General features: G+C 41.4%; 1 protein-coding gene across 1 annotated transcript in view; it reads left to right on the plus strand.

The window, feature by feature from the left end:
• Positions 1-13,623: 13,623 nt before the first annotated feature.
• The window catches only part of sdcbp2 (syndecan binding protein (syntenin) 2), a 28,153-nt gene continuing 18,071 nt past the window's right edge, over positions 13,624-23,705 (plus strand). The window contains exons 1-2 of the mRNA XM_006804040.3: positions 13,624-13,784; positions 22,698-22,749. Coding sequence (XP_006804103.1) covers positions 22,699-22,749 — 51 coding nt within the window. The 5' untranslated portion in view covers positions 13,624-13,784; position 22,698. The remainder of the gene's footprint in view (positions 13,785-22,697; positions 22,750-23,705) is intronic.

Consider the following 23,705-nt stretch of genomic DNA (forward strand, 5'->3'; position numbering starts at 1 on the left):
AACCTATGGCATAACCTGATCTGTACCTCCAGCGCAGAAAGCCAGTCAAAATAAAAACAAACTGTGCATTCATTACACGTTGTTAAGGACATTGTACTGTGATGTTTGATGTGTGTTGGCTCTCCTGCACGCAGTAATAAATAGCTTGACCACAGCTCTTTCCGTGTTGCAGACTTTTTCTTTTTTTACAAAATTCCACGACAGTAGACACACATTTTTCTAAGGACTCTCCAGCTAACACTTCAGTGAAAAAACTTGGGTAAGACTTGAAACTAGACTAGACTAGCAGATTAGAGCAGCCAAAGATTGAACCACCAACCTTCCAATTAGAAGAAGCCCTGCGCTACCTCCTAAGCTACAGGTTCCACCAGTCACAGGGTGCTCCGGTTAGCATTTAATTGGAAAGTTGAATTAAAGAAGAAAATGTGGTACAGTAGGAACATTATTGACAGGGCCCACCAGTAAAGTCCCTGTGCTCCCTCAGCTGAATTCTACTGATACACTTACACTAATTCATGCAGTATGGTAATGAAAAATTTAAATACCCATATTAAAGTATTAAAGTCACGTTAAAGTATTGCAATGCAAGCTCAATTTAATTATTTAGTTCACAGTAGTTTCTTCTAGTGGTCTTCTGCAGCATAAATGGGAACCAGCATGAATGAGGGGGACACTGAATGGATGGGCCTGTGCAGGTCAGTCTTTGAGAAGTACTCACCATGAATCTTTCAAACTAAAAAGAGGTCATCTACACATCAGTTTGTGCATTTAGTTTTAAAGCATGGCCCTATTGGAAAACTGCAAAATAAATGAAAACATGTTGATGATATGTCTGCTTACAGTCAAATGTTCAAGATTGTGATGAGTTCATTGAGCCAGAGAAAATGTCTCCCCATTTGTCACTTGGTTTGCTTCTAGAATCTAAGACATATACTTTTGCACATTTATAACTATGGTTACATTCCTCTGAGTGTACAGTGTATGCCTTTGTAAATATGCATAGCATTTGCTAATTATTTATTTCATCATCGTCATTATCATCATCATCGTTTATTTATATAGCACTTTAAAAACGCACCAGGCAGACCAAAGTGCTGAACAACACAAAAACAAAGAAAAGCAAAACATAGTATAAAATAATAGGAGGGATGTCAGTTTCCCGCAGAGTTAAAAGCCAGGGAATAAAAATAGGTTTTCAATCTGGACTTAAAGACCTGCACTGAAGACACTTGTCTAATATGAAGGGGAAGGTTGTTCCAAAGCTTCGGAGCCGCAATTGAGAAAGCTCGATCTCCTCTGAGTTTCAGCTGCGACTTAGGGACTGGCAACAGCAATTGATCAGCTGAACGGAGCAAGCGACTACGAACATGAGGCTTCAACAAATCGGATAAATAAACAGGGGCCAGACCATTTAAAGATTTAAAAACCAATAAAAGGACTTTAAAACGGATCCTAAAAACAATAGGAAGCCAATTTAGTGAAGCCAGAACCGGAGTGATGCGGTCAAATTTCCTTCTACCAGTTAAAAAACGTGACGCCGCATTTTGCACTAATTGCAAGCGTGACAGGGTGCCCAACCCAACCCCAATTAAAAGGGAACTGCAATAGTCCAAACGTGAGGTAATAAAGGCATGAAAAAGGCTACCTTCACACTGCAGGTCTTAATGCTCAATTCCGATTTTTTGATCAAATCCGATTTTTTTGTCTGCTTGTTCACACTACAAATAAAATGCAACAGCAAACGCGCTCTAGTGTGAATGCTCAAAGCGGCCCGCATGCGCAAAAGAAGACTTCACACACAACGCGCTCTGTTTAGATCCAGAGCAAACAGTATTGTTTGACTGATGGACCTTAATATAAAGACTTCGGACTTTACGTTTCCCAATTTTTGCTTTAAGTTATTTTGTTATTTACATAATAATGTAAATAACCTAATAATGATCCTTATTGCTGTTTTAGAGGAGCGGTGCTTCAAAGGATAGTTGCAGATTTCTGTCAGAATCTGCAGATTATATAGTACAAATAAAATGTTCACGTTTCTCCAATGTTGTCTTCCCAGCAGTTTCACTGACATCTACACGGGATGGACAGGAAGCGTTCGCGATGTCTTCTCTGGCGCTGATAATTGCCGTCTGTCTTGTGTCGGTGACGTAAAAGACGGATTTAATGCGACATGATCATTCAAACAGCAGTCGCTTTCTAAAACATTGGATATGTATCGGATTCAGTACCACATACGAAAGTGACCCAGATCGGATTTGAAAATATCGGATTTGCGCTGTTCACACTGTCATAGCATGATCGGATATGGGTCGCATAGGGTCAAAAAAAATCGGATTTGATGCGTTTTCGCCTGCAGTGTGAACGTAGCCTAAGAGTTTCCAAACTGCGTTTGGAAAGGAAAGGCTGCATCTTCGCTAGGTGTCTGAGGTGATAAAAAGCCAATTTTACCACCCCATTTACATGACCATCAAAGGTAAGTGCGGAATCAAAATTCACACCAAGATTTACAATTGAACTTTTCAGATAGGAGGTCAAAACACCGAAATGAGCATCTGGAGAAACAATAGAGCAATGCAGGCCAAATAAAATTGCTCCCGTTTTATGATCATTAAAATTTAAAAAGTTATTTGACATCCACACTTTAACTTCACTGAGACAGTCAAGTAAAGATTGACAGGGAGAAGTAACCAGGTGGCTAAAAGGTAAATAAAACTGACAATTATCAGCATACAAGTGAAAAGATACTTTATGTTTCTGAAATATCGCACCAAGAGGGACTAAATACAGCAAAAAGAGTAATGGCCCAAGGATAGATCCCTGCAGAGGAGCCACAGAAGATGCAGCTAACCCCAGCTTGACACAAAAACCCCTGTCAGAAAGGTATGACTTTATCCATATCCAGTTAAATATATCATATAGGAGACACACACAGTGATATTTCAGAAGTGAAATGAAGTTTATTGGATTTACAGAAAGTGTGCAATAATTGTTTAAACAAAATCAGGCAGGTGCATAAATTTGGGCACTGTTGTCATTTTATTGATTCCAAAACCTTTAGAACTAATTATTGGAACTCAAATTGGCTTGGTAAGCTCAGTGGCTCAGGCCAGTGCAGGGACTGGGAATCTTGTCAAAGTTGAGGGACACATGGATTCCACTCAGTATCAGCAGATTCTGGAGACCAATGTCCAGGAATCAGTGACAAAGCTGAAGCTGCGCCTGGATCTTTTAACAAGACAACGACCCGAAAAACTGCTCAAAATCCACTAAGGCATTCATGCAGAGGAACAAGTACAACGTTCTGGAATGGCCATGTCAGTCCCCAGACCTGAATATTATTGAAAATCTGTGGTGTAAGTTAAAGAGAGTTGTCCATGCTCGGAAGCCATCAAACCTGAATGAACTAGAGATGTTTTATAAAGAGGAATGGCCCAAAATACCTTCAACCACAATCCAGACTCTCATTGGAACCTACAGGAACTGTTTAGACACTGTAATTTCTGTAAAAGGCGGATCTACTAAATATTGATTTCATTTCTTTTTTTGTGGTGCCCAAATTTATGCACGTGCCTGATTTTGTTTAAACAATTACTGCACACTTTCTGTGAATCCAATAAACTTCATTTCACTTCTGAAATATCACTGTGTGTGTCTCCTATATGATATATTTAACTGACATTTTTATTGTAACAACCAATGATTTATATAGGAAAATAATAACTATTAATAAGGTTGCCCAAACTTTTGCATCCCACTGTACATCCATTTCTGCAGCACTCCATTAATCAGGCCCATATGGTAACCCAACCACAATCATAAGAAAGGCTGCTGATTTGACAGTTGTTGATCATCAACAACCTCCACAAATTGGGTAGGCCACTGAAGGACCTTCAGGACTGGCTCTTACATAGTGCTTTTCTACTCTGCTTGAGCCATCAAAGCACTTCATAATACAAACATTAATCACACACATTTTTCCTATACCTCTGCTCTTCATCTAACACGTCAATTGAACAACTTGGGTAAGCTACTGAAACTGCAACTCCTTGGAGACTAGAGCAGCCAGAGATTGAACCACCAACCTTCCAATTAGAGGATGACCTGTGTTGCACACTTGGATTAAAATGAATTGAAACCAGTGTGGCTTTGTAAGTTCGCCTTTACTGTATCTGCAAATATATATATTGACATAGCACAATGTTACACACTTTTGCAGTCTCACACAACTCTTATAGGCGTACTGCCTTATGGTTAGTCTTTAAACTCAAATCACTAATATTTCTTACAGTGCAACAATGAAATAAACATAAACAAAAGATAGTGTGATCCACCAGTCTATATCTGCTGTGATCACAGCCCGGTACAGGTATAAATCCACAAAAGCGCCACGAGGTTCCCGCACAAACTAATGAATCAGATCAGGCTGCTAATCGTTAGCATCACGGCTAATTCACATCGCTACCAATAACTTATATACTAATAACACATAGTGGGGATCGACAGCCAACTTTCCCACATTCTCTGTAACCCCGTGGACTCATCTGTAGATGCATTTTAAGTTATTTACCATCTTGTATCTGCTTACCTGCAAATATATATATTGACATAGCACAACGTTACACACTTTTGCAGTCTCACACAACTCTTATAGGCGCACTGCCTTATGGTTAGTAGCTGGGCTTATTTACTCCAGCTAGAGCTGCTCATTTTAGGAGATACTCCCTCTTGTGGTGTAACGGGGGAATAACTACCCTTCCTGCACTATGTCATTTTTGGAGACTGGGGCACACATTATTTTACCACAATCAAAGAAAATACATATTTGAACAATCAGACCATTTAACTAACTATAATATTGTAACTAAAGATTATTGGGGGGTGCCCTGTTTTGTTCACAATGTCTTTCTTGTCCTTACACTCTCCCCTCAAAAAGTTAATGGCGTCCCGACATTCTACCAATATCAGTCCCTATGTGGCAACTATACATTGCTTGTAGGAGGCTACATCCCTTTAGGTGTCAGAGTTCAGCATCACTGCTAGCCACAGTGAAACACATGACATGTATCTCCCCTTCATGTCATATGTCGCAGCAGGTGTTATTGTGCACGATAACAGTCCACTGCTTTTTCCATCCATATCACGGGTATCTGCATCTTTACTGAGTAAGATGCTCTCACCTGGACATAACCTCGCTACATAACATAGGGTGCCATTCTCATAACGGGTCATTACACTAACTCTTCTTTATGGCTAACAAAACAGAATTAACATTTCTATTCTTCTAATAAAGCATTAATGAAAACCTGAAAATGTAACTGTTATAAATGCTTTACTGCAGTATGTAACATATGACTGTCTGAGGTACTTATTCAAGTGCTAATGTCGGCTGTCCTAACTTGTGGTAAGTAAACATTAGCTTTTGTTTTCTCATTCTGAAAGGATACTTTTTCACACTGACAGGTGACTGGTCAGTGTCCTCTTGGTCACTGCACTCCATCTCAAGCTGGTGCATCTGCTCTGTGTCTTTATTGTTCTCTTGTGCCTCTGTATCCTCATCATGCTCGTCGCGTTGGTGTTCTATATTGTCCACGCCCAGATTCTCTTCTTCGCAGTCCTCCTGGTGTTCCATGTCATTGTCATCACAGAGATCCTCCCTACTGACTGCTCCACTCTCTGCATTGAACTCTGTCCACCAGGACTGTCTACCACGTTCCCCTTGTTCAGTTGACAGTCCTCTGATTGCTCTCCATTCATCTTCATCCTCCGAACTGTGCTCTTGCTCATGCCACTCATGTCTGTCCAAGAAGTCACACGGCAGCAGGAGGTTCCTGTGAACGACTCTGACACGTCCCTTGCCATTTTCTGGCTCAATCTCATATACTGGGCTATCCTTATGTTTCCTTTGTGTCACCTGAAACACCTGGTCCTCCCAGAAGGATCTCAGTTTCCCTGGTCCTCGCTTCTCACCAAAATTCCGGACCAGTACTCTGCACCCTGGGTACAGCTCTGCGCCGTGTGTTTTTCTGTCATAGAGCACTTTCCCCCGTCGGCTCTCCTTACAGGCTGTCGCTGAGGCCAGTTTGTAAGCGTCCTTCATGCGAATCTTCCACTTCCCAGCATAGTCTTGATGAGAAGGGCTTTGGTCATTAGCTGTGAGACCAAAAATCATATCAATGGGGAGTCTGGGGTTTCTCCCAAACAAGAGGAAATAAGGTGCATATCCAGTAGCCTCGCTGCGCGTACAGTTGTACGCATGGACCACCTTTGTCAGGGATGCCTTCCAGTCTGCTTTTGCTCCCTCTGGAAGGTTCCAAAGCATGGCCAGAAGTATCCTATTGAACCTTTCTACCTGATCATTTCCCTGGGGGTGGTATGGTGTGGTTCTGGATCCCTTGACTCCACTGTATCCTTCCAGCTTGGCGTAGAGTTTGTTTTCGAGCTCTCTTCCCTGGTCATGATGGAGCCGTGTGGGAAAACCAAACTTCAACACGAAGTCTCCAAATATTTTTTCTGCCACTGTTTTGGCACTTTTATCTCTGCAGGGATAAGCCTGAGCAAATCGTGTAAAGTGGTCCATGGCCACGAGGATATACTCATACCCTCCCTTACATTTCTCCAAATGTAGAAAATCAATGGAGACCAGCTCAAATGGGTACGTTGTAGTGATATTGATCAGTGGAGCTCTGGTTGGCTTGTGGGGACGTTTGTTTTTTAGACAGCTACACACCTGTGTTATGTAGTGCTCCACGTCCTTCTGCATGTGAGGCCAGTAAAAGCAATCCTGAATGAGGGCCAAAACTCTCTCCAACCCCAAGTGACCCATGTCTTCATGTAGTTCTTTATAAACGAGCGAATGGAACTTCTTAGGCAGGAGTAGCTGTGTTCGGCTGAGTGTTTTCCTGTACAGTAAACCATCCTTATCAAGGTGCAGTTTCTGTTTTTCCCTTGCCAGGGCAGTGATCTCCTTGTTGCATGCCTGTTTTCTACCTTTTGGCCACCGATTAGAGATGACCTTCTTCAGGACTTCCCCTATCACAGGATCCTCTTTTTGTGCATCTCTTAAGTTTGCCTTAGGGATTTCCAGACCTGACATCCCTACTTCCTCACTTTGCTCTGCTACCACAGTTGAGATGTTTAACGGGCAGAGCCAGGGTTCACTTCCCTGCAGCTGAACAGCCAGAGCCTGAGTCACGCTGTTTAGGACCTCAGGTGTCACTGCTTCTGTACAAGTTTGTATGTAGTGTTCCATATCCAAGGGCATTCGTGAGAGACCATCTGCATCCCTGTTAGCTCTGCCAGGTCGATACTTGATGGAGAACTGGAAGTCAGCGAGTTCAGCCACCCATCTGTGTGTGGTTGCATTCAGTTTTGCCATTGTCAGCACATATGTGAGGGGGTTATTGTCAGTGTAGACAATGAAGGGTGGTGAATAGTAGAGATAATTTCTAAACTTCTCACATATGGCCCACTTCAGGGCAAGAAATTCCAGCTTCCCTGAATGGAGGTGGTAGTTCTTCTCTGGGGCAGTAAGGGTCCTAGATCCATATTCAATAACCACTAGCTTCCCCTTTTGTCTTTAGTAAAGCACAGCTCCAAGTCCCTCCTGTGATGCATCACAGTGTAAGATGAATGGTTGCTCGAAGTCGAGATAATCTAAAACGGGGGGCTGAATGAGGAAGTTGACGAGCTGACAGACCACCTGATGATGCTCAGCTGACCGTGCCACTGGGTGAGAGGATGGTAGCTGACCCCCTTGATTCTTTGTCTTTTTGTTGTGTTTTGACTTCCTGTCTCTCCCTTCCCCTGGCTTTTCTGAGGAGAGCAGGTCATAGGGTGGCTTTGCAATGCGCGAAAAGTTAGGAATATAGTTGCGATAGTATGAGATGAATCCCAACAGCTTCCTCACTTCCCCAATGGTGGTGGGGTTCCTTTGTTTTAAGGCTTGGACAGGCGCAATGTCAGCAGGGTCCATGGTGTGACCATCTTGAGTTACCAACCTCCCCAGGAATCTCACCTGATTTTTGAACAGTTCACATTTCCTGGGTGTTAATTTCACTCCATGGCTCCGATAACGCTGCAGGACCTGCTTTAGATCATTTAAGTGGTCCTCAAATGTTTTTGAATGAACAAGGTTGTCATCCAAGTAAGGCAGACATATGTCGTCCCGCAGCCCTGCAAGGCATTCTTCCATCGACCTCTGAAACTCTGCCGGCGCAGATGACAGCCCAAAAGGGATTCTTACCCATTCATACAATCCCCATGGTGTGATGAATGCAGTGAGAGGGTGACTTGACTCTTCCAGGAAGCCCTGGTGATAAGCCTTCCCTTGGTCTAAGACCGAGAACCAGGAGCTTCCTTTCAATGTGTTGAACATATCTTGTATGCGTGGTATGGGATGGCGGTCAGGGATTGACTTCATATTTAGCTCCCTATAGTCACAGCACAAGCGGAGGCTGCCATCTTTTTTCCGCACACATACGATGGGGCTGGAGTAGGAGGATTTTGATTTCTTTATCCACCCTCTATTCAGCAAGTCTTCCAGATATTATTTTACTTCTTTATGAAGTGGCTTAGGCACTGATGTATGTGTTCGGTCACTGAGGCTGATCTTAAGCTGCAGTGAGGGGATATTGCCAACATCCTGTTCATCACGAGCAAAGGCATTACTCTCCTCCCTTAATAGCTGTCTGATCTTCAGCTGCTGTGCCGGAGACAGATGGTCAAGGTGAACTGGGGGGTCCCATACACCTTCACTGTTGCTTCTTGTTCTGTTTTCCTGTTCCCCAATTTGGCTAGCTGGAGGTGCAGCTGTTGCTTCTACAGTAGGTCTTGTCGTTTCCAACTGTTCTATTTCCACTGCCACTGTGTTAGCTGGGTAAATAGTTCGGACCCTCTGAGTTTGTCCCAAAACAGTTCTCAGAGGCAGTATGATCTCATAAGCTTTGGTATTAGTGACTGGGAGGCTAATACGGGACCAGCTGCCTTGCTGTAAATGGACAACGCACTCTTGCACCTCCAATCCCTCTAGCATCTGGGGGTAGGGACTGGGCTCGAACAGGACACCCTGACCTGCTGGGAGTGGGCCTGCTCTCAAACTACACTTGACCACTCTTGTCTGACCAGGTGGGATGCTCATTAATTCTCTCACAGTTTTCACTCTGCCCTCACCTAGCCCATCGTCTCCACTCTTCATCACCTTTATAAAGACCTCAGCTTTCTTACAGTCAATGGAGAAGCTGTGCTAACAGCTTCTGTTACAGCACGAGGTGGCTCTATTCCCCTCTCTAGCATGTGTTCAATCACGTTGAAGCCAATTATTGGCTCCTCTGCCACCCCATCTTCCTGAGCTACCAATACTGGCACGAGAAGCTCTAACTGCGCAGCCTCTTCTGTGGGCTACCTGAATTTGATTTCAACCCACCCGGAAAATGGGATTGGTGTCTGGTTTACTGCCCTCCCATCTAATATACCAGGCCCAATGATTTCAGTTAAACTCCTAACTTTGATCTGTGGGATGTTCTGTTGTCTCCATTTTTCATTTATAAGACAAACCTGTGATCCTGTGTCCCACAACGCTGTGGTTTTTACTCCCTCAAGCAGGCAGGTGATCATGTGATTCCTCCCAATAAGATTGAGGAGCTGGGCTCTTCGCCTTGGGGAGAGGAGGCTGACGGAGACCGCTTCATTCCTGTTATCTTGTGTGGCGGCTGCTACTTTTGTCTCCAAATGTTTTATACTGTCTGTCAAGAGTTTGTGAACATCTTGTTGTTGCTCACCTTGGTTTAGTAGCTGAAAAGAGGGTTACGGGCGTGGGTTCACCGTGCTAGCTGACATACCAATCTGCTCTGCCCTGTCTGGAAGTTTTCTCCGGGTGCGGCATCCCTTTGACAAATGTCCACTTTGTCCACATTTGAAGCAGTGGTCGCAGTTTTCTCCTCTATTGCTGTCCTGACAATCCCTGCAGCCACGTTTGAGACTTGGGCGGTGTGAGGGAGAAGGTCGGTGCGACTCACAAATAACTCTTTTTATTTCAGCTATTTCCTCTTTTAGTTGATTGATGATATCAAACAGCTCAGTTTCCTTGCGAGTCACTGTTGCTGGTGCTTTAGCAGCTTTACCTTTTGTCAAGGTGGAGAATGGCTGGTCTTGCCCACCCACTGCACCAACTGCTGCCACCTGCACTGACTGTGCCTCTGCTTTTATCTCTCTTACTTTCATTTCTCAGATGGTCTTTCTTATGTTGCCTCTCCCACTCAAGGCTGGCCGCTTCATTTGTCTTTGCAATCAGCACATCGTCAGTGACTGCTGGATCATCCAGGTAGGGTTTGATCTGGTATTTCACATTGTCGCTAATCAGACCTGTGCCAACGGCTCGCAGAAACTTTTTCTGAATCAGTTCGACACTGTATTGTTCATCTGTCCCTGGCTCCCTTGATGATGCTAGAAGTCTTTCTTTCAGCTCGATTGCCCTAAATAGAAAGTTCTGTGGGGACTCATTACTTCCTTGAGTGATATTTATCAGCCAATGATAGAGGTCAGTAGAGCTATCCTCCTTGTAGTGTCCCCTCAGTATGGTACGGAGTTGCATGAGGGTGAGGTCTGTTTTAATCTCCAACATATCACGGAGACTTAGGCCTGGGCTTATGGCCCTAACAACAGCTTCAATAATTTAAGCTTCGCTGTGATTCTTTTTAAGTCCCATTTCGATTTGATGAATCAGGTTGGAGTATGACAGTTGGTCTTTCTGACCCCGTTCCCCAATTTGGCCACTGATTCTAAATTCCCTGCGTATAGTCACTTCAGGGGGCTGAGTTGCTGGTGAAGCAGGTAATGGTGATGGGCGAGGAGGTAACTGTGTAGCCAGACCCTGACTAGTTTCTTGGGAGGCCATTCTGTCTGTCAGTCTTGCCATTTCTTCCTCTAACCTTTTTGTCGAGGTTTGAAAACTTAGTTGCAATGCTGCATATTGTTCTTGTAGACTGGCCAATGCAACCGCATCCCTACTGATACTCTCTTCACGTTCCTGTGCAGGGTCATCTCTTTCCTTTAGTTCTTTAACAGTTTTAATTAATCTGTCCAGGAATGTGTGTGCTACTTCCTCTTCCTCCACTTCAATAATTGTTTCAACTGCTTCACTTATTGTTCTGATCAGCGTGTGCTTCTTTGTCTGTTTGCCGATTGAGATTTTAGCTTGTAAACACACTTCTTGTAGTTGGTCTGACCTTAACTGCAGCAAGCTCTCACTTAGCTGGTCTTGCAGTTGCTCCAACTCCATACTGTGTGTGACGATTCTGTAATCTCACACTGCTTCTCAGTAGCACCGCTGATCCCACTGCTGCCACCAAATTTTATTGCACACTTGGATTAAAATGAATTGAAACCAGTGTGGCGTTGTGAGTTCGCCTTTACTGTATCTGCAAATATATATATTGACATAACACAACATTACACACTTTTGCAGTCTCACACAACTCTTATAGGCACACTGCCTTATGGTTAGTCTTTAGACTCAGATCACTAATATTTCTTACAGTGCAACAATGAAATAAACATAAACAAAAGATAGTGTGATCCACCAGTCTATATCTGCTGTGATTACAGCCCGGTACAGGTATAAATCCACAAAAGCGCCACGAGGTTCCCGTACAAACTAATGAATCAGATCAGGCTGCGTTAGCGTTAGCGTCACGGCTAATTCACATCGCTACCAATAACTTATATACTAATGACACATAGTGGGAATCAACGGCCAACTTTCCCACATTCTCTGCAACCCCGTGGACTCATCTGTAGATACATTTTAAGTTATTTACCATCTTGTATCTGCTTACCTGCAAATATATATATTGACATAGCACAACATTACACACTTTTGCAGTCTCACACAAGAGGCGCACTGCCTTATGGTTAGTAGCTGGGCTTATTTACTCCCGCTAGAGCTGCTCATTTTAGGAGATACTCCCTCTTGTGGTGTAACGGAGGAATAACTACCCTTCCTGCACTATGTCATTTTTGGAGACTGGGGCACACATTATTTTACCACAATCAAAGAAAATACATATTTGAACAATCAGACCATTTAACTAACTATAATATTGTAACTAAAGATTATTGGGGGGTGCTCTGTTTTGTCCACAATGTCTTTCTTGTCCTTACACCTGTATTACCTCCTAAGCCACAGGTCCCAGCTTTGAATTTTGTTCCAAACAAAAATAAAACAAAATTATGAAAAGAAGATTGGACTCTTTGCCCTTAATACCAAGAGTCATGTCTGGAGGAAACAGGCACTGCTCATCACCTGACCAATACCATCCCTAAAATAAAGCATGGTGGTAGCAGCACCAAGCAGTGGGGATATTTTTCTTCAGCAGGAATTAGAAGACTAGTTGGGTTTGATTCAGGAATTTATAGAGACATGCTTGATGATAATCTGCTCCAGAGTGCTCTGGATGTCAGACTTGGTCAAAGGACAAAAACCCAAAGCACACAGCCAAGATAACAAAGCAGTGGCTTCAGCACTCTGTAAATATCCCTGAGTGTTTCAGGCAGAGCCCAGACTTAAAACCTCTGCAGAGATCTTAAAATGGCTGTGCACTGACCCTCCCCATCCAACCGAGGTCTTCAAAGTGAGCTTAACAATAATTAGTTCAGAATTCAACAAAAGTGCCTTATAACTTAGAAACTATGATTCTTACAGCATATGATTCTTAAAGCATGTTGTGTATTGTCAATATGTAGAACATACTGTATAGAAGTTTAAAACAGTTTAAAAACATTGTCACATTTGACCTCTGACCTCTCCTTAACATTGACAGCAAGAATGACAGACAGAATTTTAAATTCTACAAACGATATTTTAAGTGTCCAAAAAGGACTGGATTGATTATGATGTAGAACACAGAGTATGTTTAAAACTGCTGAGTCATAAAGCCTCTTGCAAACCAGGTGATTTCTTTATTTGATACATCCTGCTGACTACAGGCTATTTACTGACATAAGCAAAGATATCAGACATAAAAAACACATAGAAACATTGGAAAATCACTTTTTTTGGCTGATGATTACTGTTTGGCACTCCCTCACTTTGTACTCTGGTAGCAATAAGGCTGAGTCTGACTCCTCTTCTACAACTATGAGTAAAGTCCTTCCATCCTCACTCAGCCCTCAGCTTACTTAAATATTGACATGGGTGGAGGTATTAGTAAGACTTGCTGTCCACTACAAAGGACACTGAGTGAACGTTTAGTTTTGAAAAAAATGCCTGTAACCTGAAGTTAAGTGTCATACTGAAGAAGCAGTTTGCAACATAATCACTTAACCTCCTTTTTTCCCATGAGCTGCAATGACGCGTCGCTCTGAAAACAATGTCCATGTTGTCTTTTAGCTTAACCCAGCATGTCCTCTTCACAGTACAGTACAGTAGGATTCATTTATACTGAATTGCGCTTGAGTTAAAAGTCTTAGACTCATGCTCCCCAAAGAGAACAAAAATGAACTGTTGTCTTATCATTAATTACCGATGATCACAATGTTTTCGTATAATTATGGTCCTGGTGAGTTAATATTCATGTGACCGATACTGGGCGTGGCTTACAACGTCAATACTGATTGACGTGGTTGGCACGACCAGGAAGCCAGGAGTGACATCACTTTCCAGAAGTCCCCTTCAGGTTTGATCGGCGGAGAGCCACAGCGAAGCAGAGGCAAGAAAGATAAAGGCGTTCGCTGCTATCTGAAATTCAGGAGCGTTTAAGCTGACTTTTCAACCAAAAAGTTAAAAGGTAAGACGGCATTTACCAAATTGTTGTAGCAAAGCCTTCCTAGTATTAACTGTTACATCCTGACTTCGTGTACCTTACAAGCTAACGTCGTTACGGCTAGCTCTCTGCGTTCCTGCTGTTTATGTCGGAACAAAGGGGGTCTGCTTCTCGGCTCCTCCGCTGCTTTTCTCTTGGTATGCACACCTCCCAGTGTGTTCTCATTTCAGCTATTTTTTAGCAGCGTTATGACTGCCCAAAATGTACCCGTCGTCTTAAAGCACCTCATTAATATTTAATGGCTGTGCGGTAAGGTTAGCTAACGGTTATTCGCAACACTTTAGTGTCGTAAAACTTAATGATTGTCATATGATTTAGACGCAACTGAACGACCTCATTAAAGTCATGAAGACGCTTAGCCATTATTAGAGTATTATGGCAATGGCGAACCTGATATTACTGACCAGTCGTCTGAAAAATGCAGTTCCTGTGTTGTTATAGCGTTAAAACAACAGCCTAAAGCATAACGGTATGCTAGCTATCTTAAGTCCTGTAATGTAACGTGGTACAGATAAATAGGGCACATTAGCAAGGGTGTGGGCTTTTTTTTTTAACCTTTTCAGTCCTTCCCCCTCCCTCTTTCGTTTTCCCAGCCATGTCAGTAGACCGGAATAAGCTGCCAGGAAGACCACATTCTTAGATCGAACCAATTCGTTCAGGCTTACTGAAGTTGGCCTTCTCTTTTCTTTCCACTATCCGTCCAAGCTTTTTGCTTCGCTGGCTCCATATTATCAGGCTGAATAGAAGTGATGAAAAGTGCTTTAATTCAGTATTTTAGTTTTTGGGGAACTTGGACTTTGCTTGCACTTTTCTATTGGATCCTGCTTCACACTCCCAGGACAGAGTTATTGTTGTTTTTGTCTATTTTGTCTGTTTTTGTTGTAATTTCTTCTCTTTTTTAAAAAAAATATTTGTCTTGGTTTCCACAGTGGGTCTGCTCTTTAGTTTTGTGCTCTTTTTTTAAAAAATATACTTTTACTAGTATTGTATTAGTTTCGTTTTTATTCATAATAAGTGAAGGGTTGAGGGAGCATATTTATCAAGTGCAAGTCATAACAAATATATAAGGTATAACAATAATATAAATGTAAAATAATGTAAAAGATGGCTGCTGCTACTGTAAAGCCACCTACTGTCATGCTTAGTCATTCTGTAAAGAATACGCTGCTTTATCCAACTTCTTGATTCATTTGGGGACCATAATTTCCAAAATAAACATTGTATTTTATTCAAAACTAGCAATACAGAACATGGATTCAGGAAATAGGAAACTGTTTATTGAGGTCATGGATTAGGTCAGCAGTACGGTTATTTTCCATGAACTAGATCGACCATCGACTAGATGTCTGTTTTTATTGTGAGGAATCTCCCCCTGCAGACGATTAGAGACATTTCAGGTCTCAGGCACTCCTGATTTGGCTTCACTTTTCAGACTTCAAAGGTACAGCTGTTTTTTATATGCAGTCTGTGTACAATACATACGACCTTTGACTTTCAGTTATTACCAGTTTCAAAAAACATAGTTAGTTTTACATGCCCACAAGTTAATAATAAAAGACAAATTACTTAAAATTAAACTTTTTTTATTACCTGCTTGTAGTTGTGTTTTTTGTGAACTATAATAAGCTTTGTTCCTGGCCATGTCTTATTCTACTGTATGCAGATGAAGATTTGCTTTAAAGTCATGTGATATGGACTTTTTGTGTTGTGTAAGTTTTCTTTGAAATGGTTGCCTAGTCACAGCCTTGTAGGTTTCAGATGAATGTCTGAGCTATTTCCCCTTTGGCTTTTTTTCCCACAGGGTTTCTTTATTTCGAAATTATCTTAAGATCCCAAAAAAGCAGAGTCAAAAAAAGAAAGAAGTTTTGTGAATTGTGAAACTTTCACAATACAGGCTGGGAAAATGGTCCTCACAAGGGTTATAATCTAACAATCTTAGATCATAACCAGCCACAGACAACCTGCAGTATAAATGCTTTTACTTTAGCGCATTTAGCTGATGAAATTTCCAGTGCTTGGTGCTTTTGATGGAGTAAAGGATCAGGATGGAAATATCAGCTGCCCACTTCTTTTAAGCTGCAGATGCAGAAGTGAGTCAAGGATGGGATTGTGTCATGGCAAAAGTTGGTCAGACTCTCCTTTTTTCCCCCACGGTTACTCCCTTATACCTAAAACCTGCAGTTATGAAGGAGGGATATAAGGAGAGCAAACAAACAGAGCTGAAAAGTAAACAGTAGAAGGTACAAGAATGTGCCTCTGTATCCACTGGCACAATGATGCACTTGTATGTGAGGACTGGGAGGAAGAGAATAGAGTATTGGCTGGAGTAGCTGAGAGAGTGAGATGTTATTGTGGTCAAGTGATTTGCTTACTTTACGGGCTGAGTTCAAGTTTTATTCACTGGTGTTAAGCTCAGTGTCTGACTGCATGTCTTGCCGCAGGATTGTGATATATTGCACATATTAGTACAATAATTTGGTAATGCATCATACAGCGAGTAACAAAGCATTTACCATGTAATGTTTGGTATTTAAAAATACTCAAAATACATTTTACATTTACAAGTATTTTAGGTACTGCAAAGTAGTTTCGGGTACTGAAAATGTAACCCTTATTTCAGAAGAATCATATGACATATGGACATTACACCATAAGTCATGTGCTGTATTACGAGTTGCTAACAACAGATTTTTTTTTGATTGGCTATATTTGCCTCAGTATGTGGATAAGCTTTCTTTGGGAAGTTGTTTGTGATGGGTGCATTAGCAGGATGGAGAGCAAGTCATTATTTTTTAACTTTACTCCATTTAGTTTTTCCATTTTGTTGTCTTTCTTGCTAAACTCTGTCATTCAGCTTCAGTTTTGGTCCTAGTTGTCCTTTATCCTCCTCACCAATTTCCTGTTTTGTTTTGATAAATATGTGTCCAGATGTCTTGTGATCATGACACGCAGTTAGCTGTCACGGTGGGACAACTGAGCTCGTAGAGAAGTAGAAAGTCCAGAGTTTGTTTAACATTAGCACTGCTAGCACCAATAGCCTTGGGTTTTTCCATGCTAACGTCTACGTCCTGGTGCAGAATATGGTTACACGTCTCTTCAAATGCTTGGTTATTTTCCAGTTTATTCTGACAAAGCCTACATAGAGTCGCTCTTTTTTATTTATTTTTTTATTAATTCATTTTCATTTAACGTCAAAGGTTTGCAGAACATCACTGCTTAGCACAGCTGTCATATATTTACTTTCCTCTTTGCTCATTTACAGCTCACATTCATAAAGAGCAAGAGAGAGAGATAAGGGTGCCTCGATCTGCAGCCCCAGGTAGTGAATGTTGGCCTTTTAATATCAATGAACCATTAACTGCCATTGCACATTAATAAAATAAAAATAATTTATAGAGACAGATAGTGTTTTGGTAGTTGAGAGCAGTGGGTATTTAGTAAAAAAAATTTATTCATGTTATGGAAACCAAGAAATCTTCATTAGGAAAGAAAAAACAAAATTCTATTGAAGTCTTTGAGCTCTTCAACACATTACAGTCTTTCAACTGAATTAGAATGTATTTTTATTGCCAGGAGGGGCATTGACGCACACCACTGCTTTTATGAATACAATTATAAACTGTAATATATTTATCATTTGTAGCAGTAAATAATCAATAGTGAGCTGCCTCTCCAGTCAGTTATTCATCCTGTCCATGGACGCAGACTCCAAGATCTTGAATTACAGGTTCAAGATCTTGGACCAGCAGCTTCTGTGAACTCAGTGTGGCGGCACCTGAACCAGTTCTCCAGCTGCTGGAGGTTCTGATCACCGTGGTTGTCTAGCTTGCAGCAAGTTTCCAGAGTATAACAAGGATTACTGTCACCAGCTGCTGTCGACAGCAGTACAGTTGAAGTACGTCTCACTACAGGATGACGGATTCTCCAAAGATAAATTATCTAATAGCTGGTCATAACAGTGACCTCATCAGCTTGCTGCTGGGGGAGATACAAGACTGGAATTGTAAAAGTACAACTACCTTTGAAAAGGTGTCCAGTGCAAGATTTATGTCACAAGAGATAAACACCTTTCATTCCTGTCAGTAAATGCCATCTTAGTGTTGATGTCATAAACAAGACTGTTTCCATTATGTAATGGTACATATTTGATAACATCCGTGATACATAAATAACTACCAAACTAAAAAAAAAAAGATCATCATGTTGTACATCCATGAAAGTCTTTGAAAGCCTCTCATGAAATACAGTAACAATTAAAAAAGTACTTTTCACAAAGTAGTTGGGTATATGCCATGAGTGCCCTCTGTGTGTGAGTGCATGATTGTCTGTGATGGGTGTAGCTGGAAAATGAAGAGGTTTAAATAGTTCATCCATTGCAACATGTTCCATTTGTAATGCTCTCTGCTTTTCCCGGTTCTTTGCTGCTTGTTACCTTTCATGTATGAAGTCTGCAGATTGTTATTTGGAAACTAAACAACAACAAAACATCACAAGCTGAAAAGCTTAATTGTTGCGTAGTGTACACCTCAACACAATGTGGGGCAAAGAAGTTTTATTTTCAAAAAAGGATATCTGTGCTTTTCCTTAGTGTTCAGATACAGTGGCCATATTCAGTAAAACTGATTTACTTCCACACTTCTTTTTTACTGCTCACTTTTTCCAGCTACTAATGATAAACTATCGATTAAAAAGAGATAGTTTATGAAGTTTGCTATATAGATCCATGATTACGTTTGCCCTCATGCAACTGGGGCTGAACCAGTGTGGGAGGGGTTTTGTGGACCAAGAATAAAATATGAAGTGAAATTAAGGTAAATATGAGGATATGGATTTTGTGTGGAAACCAGGCTTTGCTATTGCTGTGGTATTGACATTTATAGTATAGGTTTTTGGCGGGGTAGCAGGAGGAGAGAAGCTGCAGAGAGGCGTGTAAGACTGCAACTCTGCTTCCTGGTCCCAACTCTGGATAGTCATGTTTTGAGGGGTTTAATAAATTTGTCGATATTTCTAGAAATGAGAGCTGCTCCATCCAAAGTGGGATGGATGCCATCTCTCCTAACAAGACCAGGTTTCCTCCAGAAGGTTTGCCAATTATCTATGAAGCCCACATCGTTTCTGGGACACCACTCAGACAGCCAGCAATTTAAGGAGAACATGCGGCTAAACATGTCACTCCTGGTCTGATTGGGGAGGGGACCAGAGAAAACTACAGAGTCCGACATTGTTTTGGCAAAGTTACACACCGATTCAATATTGATTTTAGTGACCTCCGATTGGCGTAACCGGGTGTCATTACTGCCGACGTGAATTATGATTTTATTGAATTTACGTTTACCCTTAGCCAGCAGTTTTAAATTTCCTTCAATGTCGCCTGCTCTGGCCCCTGGAAGACAATTGACTATGGTTGCCGGTGTCTCTAGCTTCACATGTCTGAGAACAGAATCACCAATTACCAGAGTTTGACCCCCAGCGGGTGTGTCACCGAGTGGGGAAAAACGGTTAGACACATGAACGGGTTGGTGGTGTACCTGGGGCTTCTGTTTAGGACTACGCTTCCTCCTCACCGTTACCCAGCCGCCTTTCACCAGCTGCTTGGGATCGGCCGGGGAACAGCTAGCGGGGCCTACGCTATCTTCGGCTGCACCAGCTACAGGGGCCTGGCTAGCTAAGGGTGAGAGCAGGGTGCAAAGCCGAGTCTCCAGTTCAGTAATCCTGGCCTCCAGAGCTGCAAATATGCTACATTTGTTACAGATATCATTACTGCTAAAGGAGGCCGAGGAGTAACTAAACATCTGACACAATGAGCAAGAAAGTGCAGAAGGGACAGGTGAAGTAGCCATGGTGGTAACGGGTTGGCTACGAGCTAAGCTAGCGAAACAGTACAGAGACAGTGAGTGAATACTTTGGCTATAAATTAGGTAGTACACAGAAAGTGTGCTTCGATGAAGCACGTGAAGATTATACTGTGAAAAAAGAATGTATTTAAAAGTTGTTAATTAAACTGCTAAGCAAATAAGCTACTCAGAAACACCACTGTGTTTGAGCAGGAACAGGAAGCGATACTATACCACAGAGCGAGCGAACACCAAGTGACAGCGCCACCGCTTAAAGGAGCTTGCTTCTTTGACATCTTTAAGAGTTCTAAACAAATGTCTGTCCTTCCCTGGCTATGATAGTAAACTGAAAAGAATGGGTCAAAAGTGGAGTCTGGTTGATATATGGTGATGGTCACCACTTACTTCAATAATGATAATAATAATAACAATACATTTTATTTAAGAAAGCGCCTTTCAAAACACTCAAGGACACTGTACACAAGCAATAACAACAACAAACATAACAATTTACAAAATAGGAAAAAGGATAAAACGTTGAGCAAATAGATAAAATAAATTAAAGTATCAGAAAACTCTTGAGAATCTGTTTTGTGACAATGTCCTGGTGAGATGAATCAGCATGGGAACCCAAAGAAACCTGCTGGTTTGAAGCCAGGACCTGAGTCAACATGCTACCTGATCATGTTACCAGAGGATGCTATGGTTTATTTTACATAAACTTTGGACAACCAACTTTCTTTTTTTTTTTCATAAGGTGTTGTCCTGTAGAAGCATCCATGAACTTCCTGTTGTGTCAGATTACCGGGCACCAGAGTACAGGAAAATATGAGCATTATTGTATAACAAAGCAAATGAGCGAGCAGGTTCTACAGTAACAGACACCAGATGCAGACATGCTTCCTTGTAATGCGTAACCATGCCACTGCATGTCTTAGCCTGTTCTGCTGGACTGTTGACTGTCTACTACCTCTCATTTCCTCTTCCTGTTGCACCCAGCTGTTTGTTTGTGTTCATGATAATGTCTTCTGGCCTGAATTTTGTTTAGACTAAAACCACAAAGGAGTCCAGGTTGCATTATAATGGTTTTTGCCATTGTAGGATGCTGAGAGCTAATACTCTCTGCTTATGTGTTTCTCCATAAGTTTTTTTTCCTCCACCTGTGTTGACTCAATATTATGTTGTGTGGCAAGCTGCCTGTGCTCTGCACAACCCATTTATATTTACAGACCTGAGTGTTATTCAGTGCAATTTGTTGAACCTTAGCAGAGACCTTCATCATTACCACAATTTAGAGGAGATGATTAAAAGACTTTCTTATATATTGTCCTACTTTTGTGCACTGTACACATTCTACCAAAATACCTTGTGTCATCTCTACTTTGTCCAGAATACGTCATTTACGGTAATGTGAGTTCAAAGTCAGCACACACATGTGCACACCTTCATTCATCCAGTGTTAAAACAAGACTGAAGAAGATAACTGTGTCCCTAGGTGACACACATTGGAATAAGTGACCTTGTTTTTTCTATGGTCCTTTACATATATTGACAGTGCCTGTGTGTTCACCTGGCCATTAGTTGCCAGGTTCTTCATTTCTGGAGCTTTGCTGCTAATGTTAAACTATGGAAAACTGTTCCATGTACTGTCTGGACAAAAGGTCACCTTATCTTGGATTTATTCACCGCCTGGCCAAATGCTATTTCTAAATCTGTGTTAATGTGCTTGCGGTTTGGCAATATGATAATACAAAGTGTGAGGTTGCTAAACAGTTATTTTCTGAGAGTGAAGAAAATGTATTTGATTTGATTTATTTCATCTCAATATACAGCGACAGTTGAATTAGTCGCTAGAAGAAGTCTTTAAAACATGTAAAAAGCTCACTGAGTGTGCTGAGCTGGAGACCAACCACAAGATGAGGGACTCAGTGGAAAAGCAGCTGGTTATTAGAGCAGGGCGATATGACCAAAAATATTTATCACAATATACATTTGAAAATTTGCGATAATGATATAACTGACGATATAATTGACACTAGACAAAATACTTTAAAACTCCACAACTTTATTAGTGCAAAAAAAAAAACCCCATCAACGTATTTTCACTCGAACAAGCAGCTGTTTTTTTTGTGCATTAAAGCTATATAAAAATTTAACAGTGCAAATGCAAATTCCTTGCTGACAGTTTAACCAAAAGGCATTTCCAGTGGAAATTGGCCAACATATCCTCAGCATAACCATGTATAATATCCACAAAACTTAAAAATAGGTTATACACACACAATATGGTAATATTATGTTGAAGCGCAGTACGTATCACTCCGCGACGCTCCTGCCTACGATAGCCGTAATGCTCCGACAATCCATCAAGCGGTGCGGGTTTGTAGCTTAGCAAAGTCGTACTAAAACATTTGACAGATTCCACTGAAGTTGCAGCATTTTTACAAACCAATTCTGCTTCATCCGTTTCATTCAACAATCCGCTTTCACCCTTCTCATTCTCCGTTGCCGCCATGCTTTTTCCACCATGTGTGTATTAAAACAAAGTCACTGCACATGTGTGTTTTACCCATATGCTATCGCAATATTTCATCTTCTTATCATTGCCCAACATTATAACGGTATTACCGTGAACGGTATGATATGGCCCACACTTACTGATTATTATGCAATTATTTACTATTTTATGTGCTTCTAACTATCTGTAGTGTTGTTTTAGTTCATTATTTTAGAAAGCATGGATTTTGCTCCTATTGCCCATGCACACACACATGCCATGTAGCCCCAGAAAGTTGCTAGAAATACAGTTTTACTCAGTGGTGAAGTGCACAAGAGCAGTTTCTTACTTTGGCTTTCTGAGTGTTTGACTGTGTGCATCATTCACTCTTAATCTGTGTTATTATTCTTCGTTTCAAACACTAGCATCCAAATTACATTAGAGAGTTGTAATGGATAACATGAAGACAGTTTTCGTCTGGAGCTGGTGATGCTTATCTGGTTGGGTTGTTATTTCCACTCACAGCTGTTTGTATTATCTCCACAGCATGTCCCTGTACCCATCACTCGAGGACCTTAAGGTCGACAAGGTCATCAAGGTAAGGGTTTTGAAGTGAATCTATATTAAATGTGGTGCTGGCTTTGTAAGTAACAGGTGATGTAAAATATACAAATATGTTCCCAATGTGGTTTTCATTTTCAAAATGAGAAGTCTTACTGATGTTGTAGAGCCTCTTTGGAAACTCACTTTAGTCACCATAGCTTCTAAAGCAGTGAATGGGACATTTTTGGAGGTAATTTAATAAAATGGTTTGCAAAACTTGTCCCTCCTCAGGAGGTTTGGATATTCACCAACCTTTAACCTATCCTTTGTGCCTCTGACTTTAATTTAACTCGGCACTTGAATCAGAGAGAACAGAAAACATAATAATAAACATATAACACTCACATGGCATCGCAATCACTGAGTGCTAAATAACTTTGTGATATCAGCATCAAACCTGCCTGCCACAGAAGCTGTTCAGGGCAGTGTAAAAGTTTAAGAACCCCTGGTCAAAATTTTTTGTTAAGGTTGTAGAAAATGGTATAAACCTTAAAATTAATAATTCTTTTTAACTTTTTTAAGTTAGCAGGAATAGCAGAGGTCAAGCTGAGCTGTATAGCCCAGTAATACCACATTAAACCTTTAAAACCGGTCAGAGCGGGCACGCTCCGTTTTGCGTAACTATTTTTAAATCCCGGTAGCACTGCAACCACGTGAGCTAGCGCAATAATTTTTTTTGCATATGAAACCGGAGGAGTTGTACTTACATCTTATGCCATCAGCTTGTCCTAGGTCATAGTTTTCTTCCACATATGGCTTTGCAAAAACTGCATAAAAAGCACTTGCAGCAACAAAAACATAATATTCCAGAAACACGCTTTGCCGATCCTATCAGCTGTTCATAACACTTCCTACGTCCATCAGCATGAACTATCGCATGTCCGCCATGACCTGCCTGAAACCGGAAGTGACGTCATTTTCGCGGAAATGTAGTTTTTTTACCATCAAGAC

Source organism: Neolamprologus brichardi, chromosome 20 (genome assembly GCF_056152115.1).
Source record: "Neolamprologus brichardi isolate AB-2024 chromosome 20, ASM5615211v1, whole genome shotgun sequence".
NCBI lineage: Eukaryota > Metazoa > Chordata > Actinopteri > Cichliformes > Cichlidae > Neolamprologus > Neolamprologus brichardi.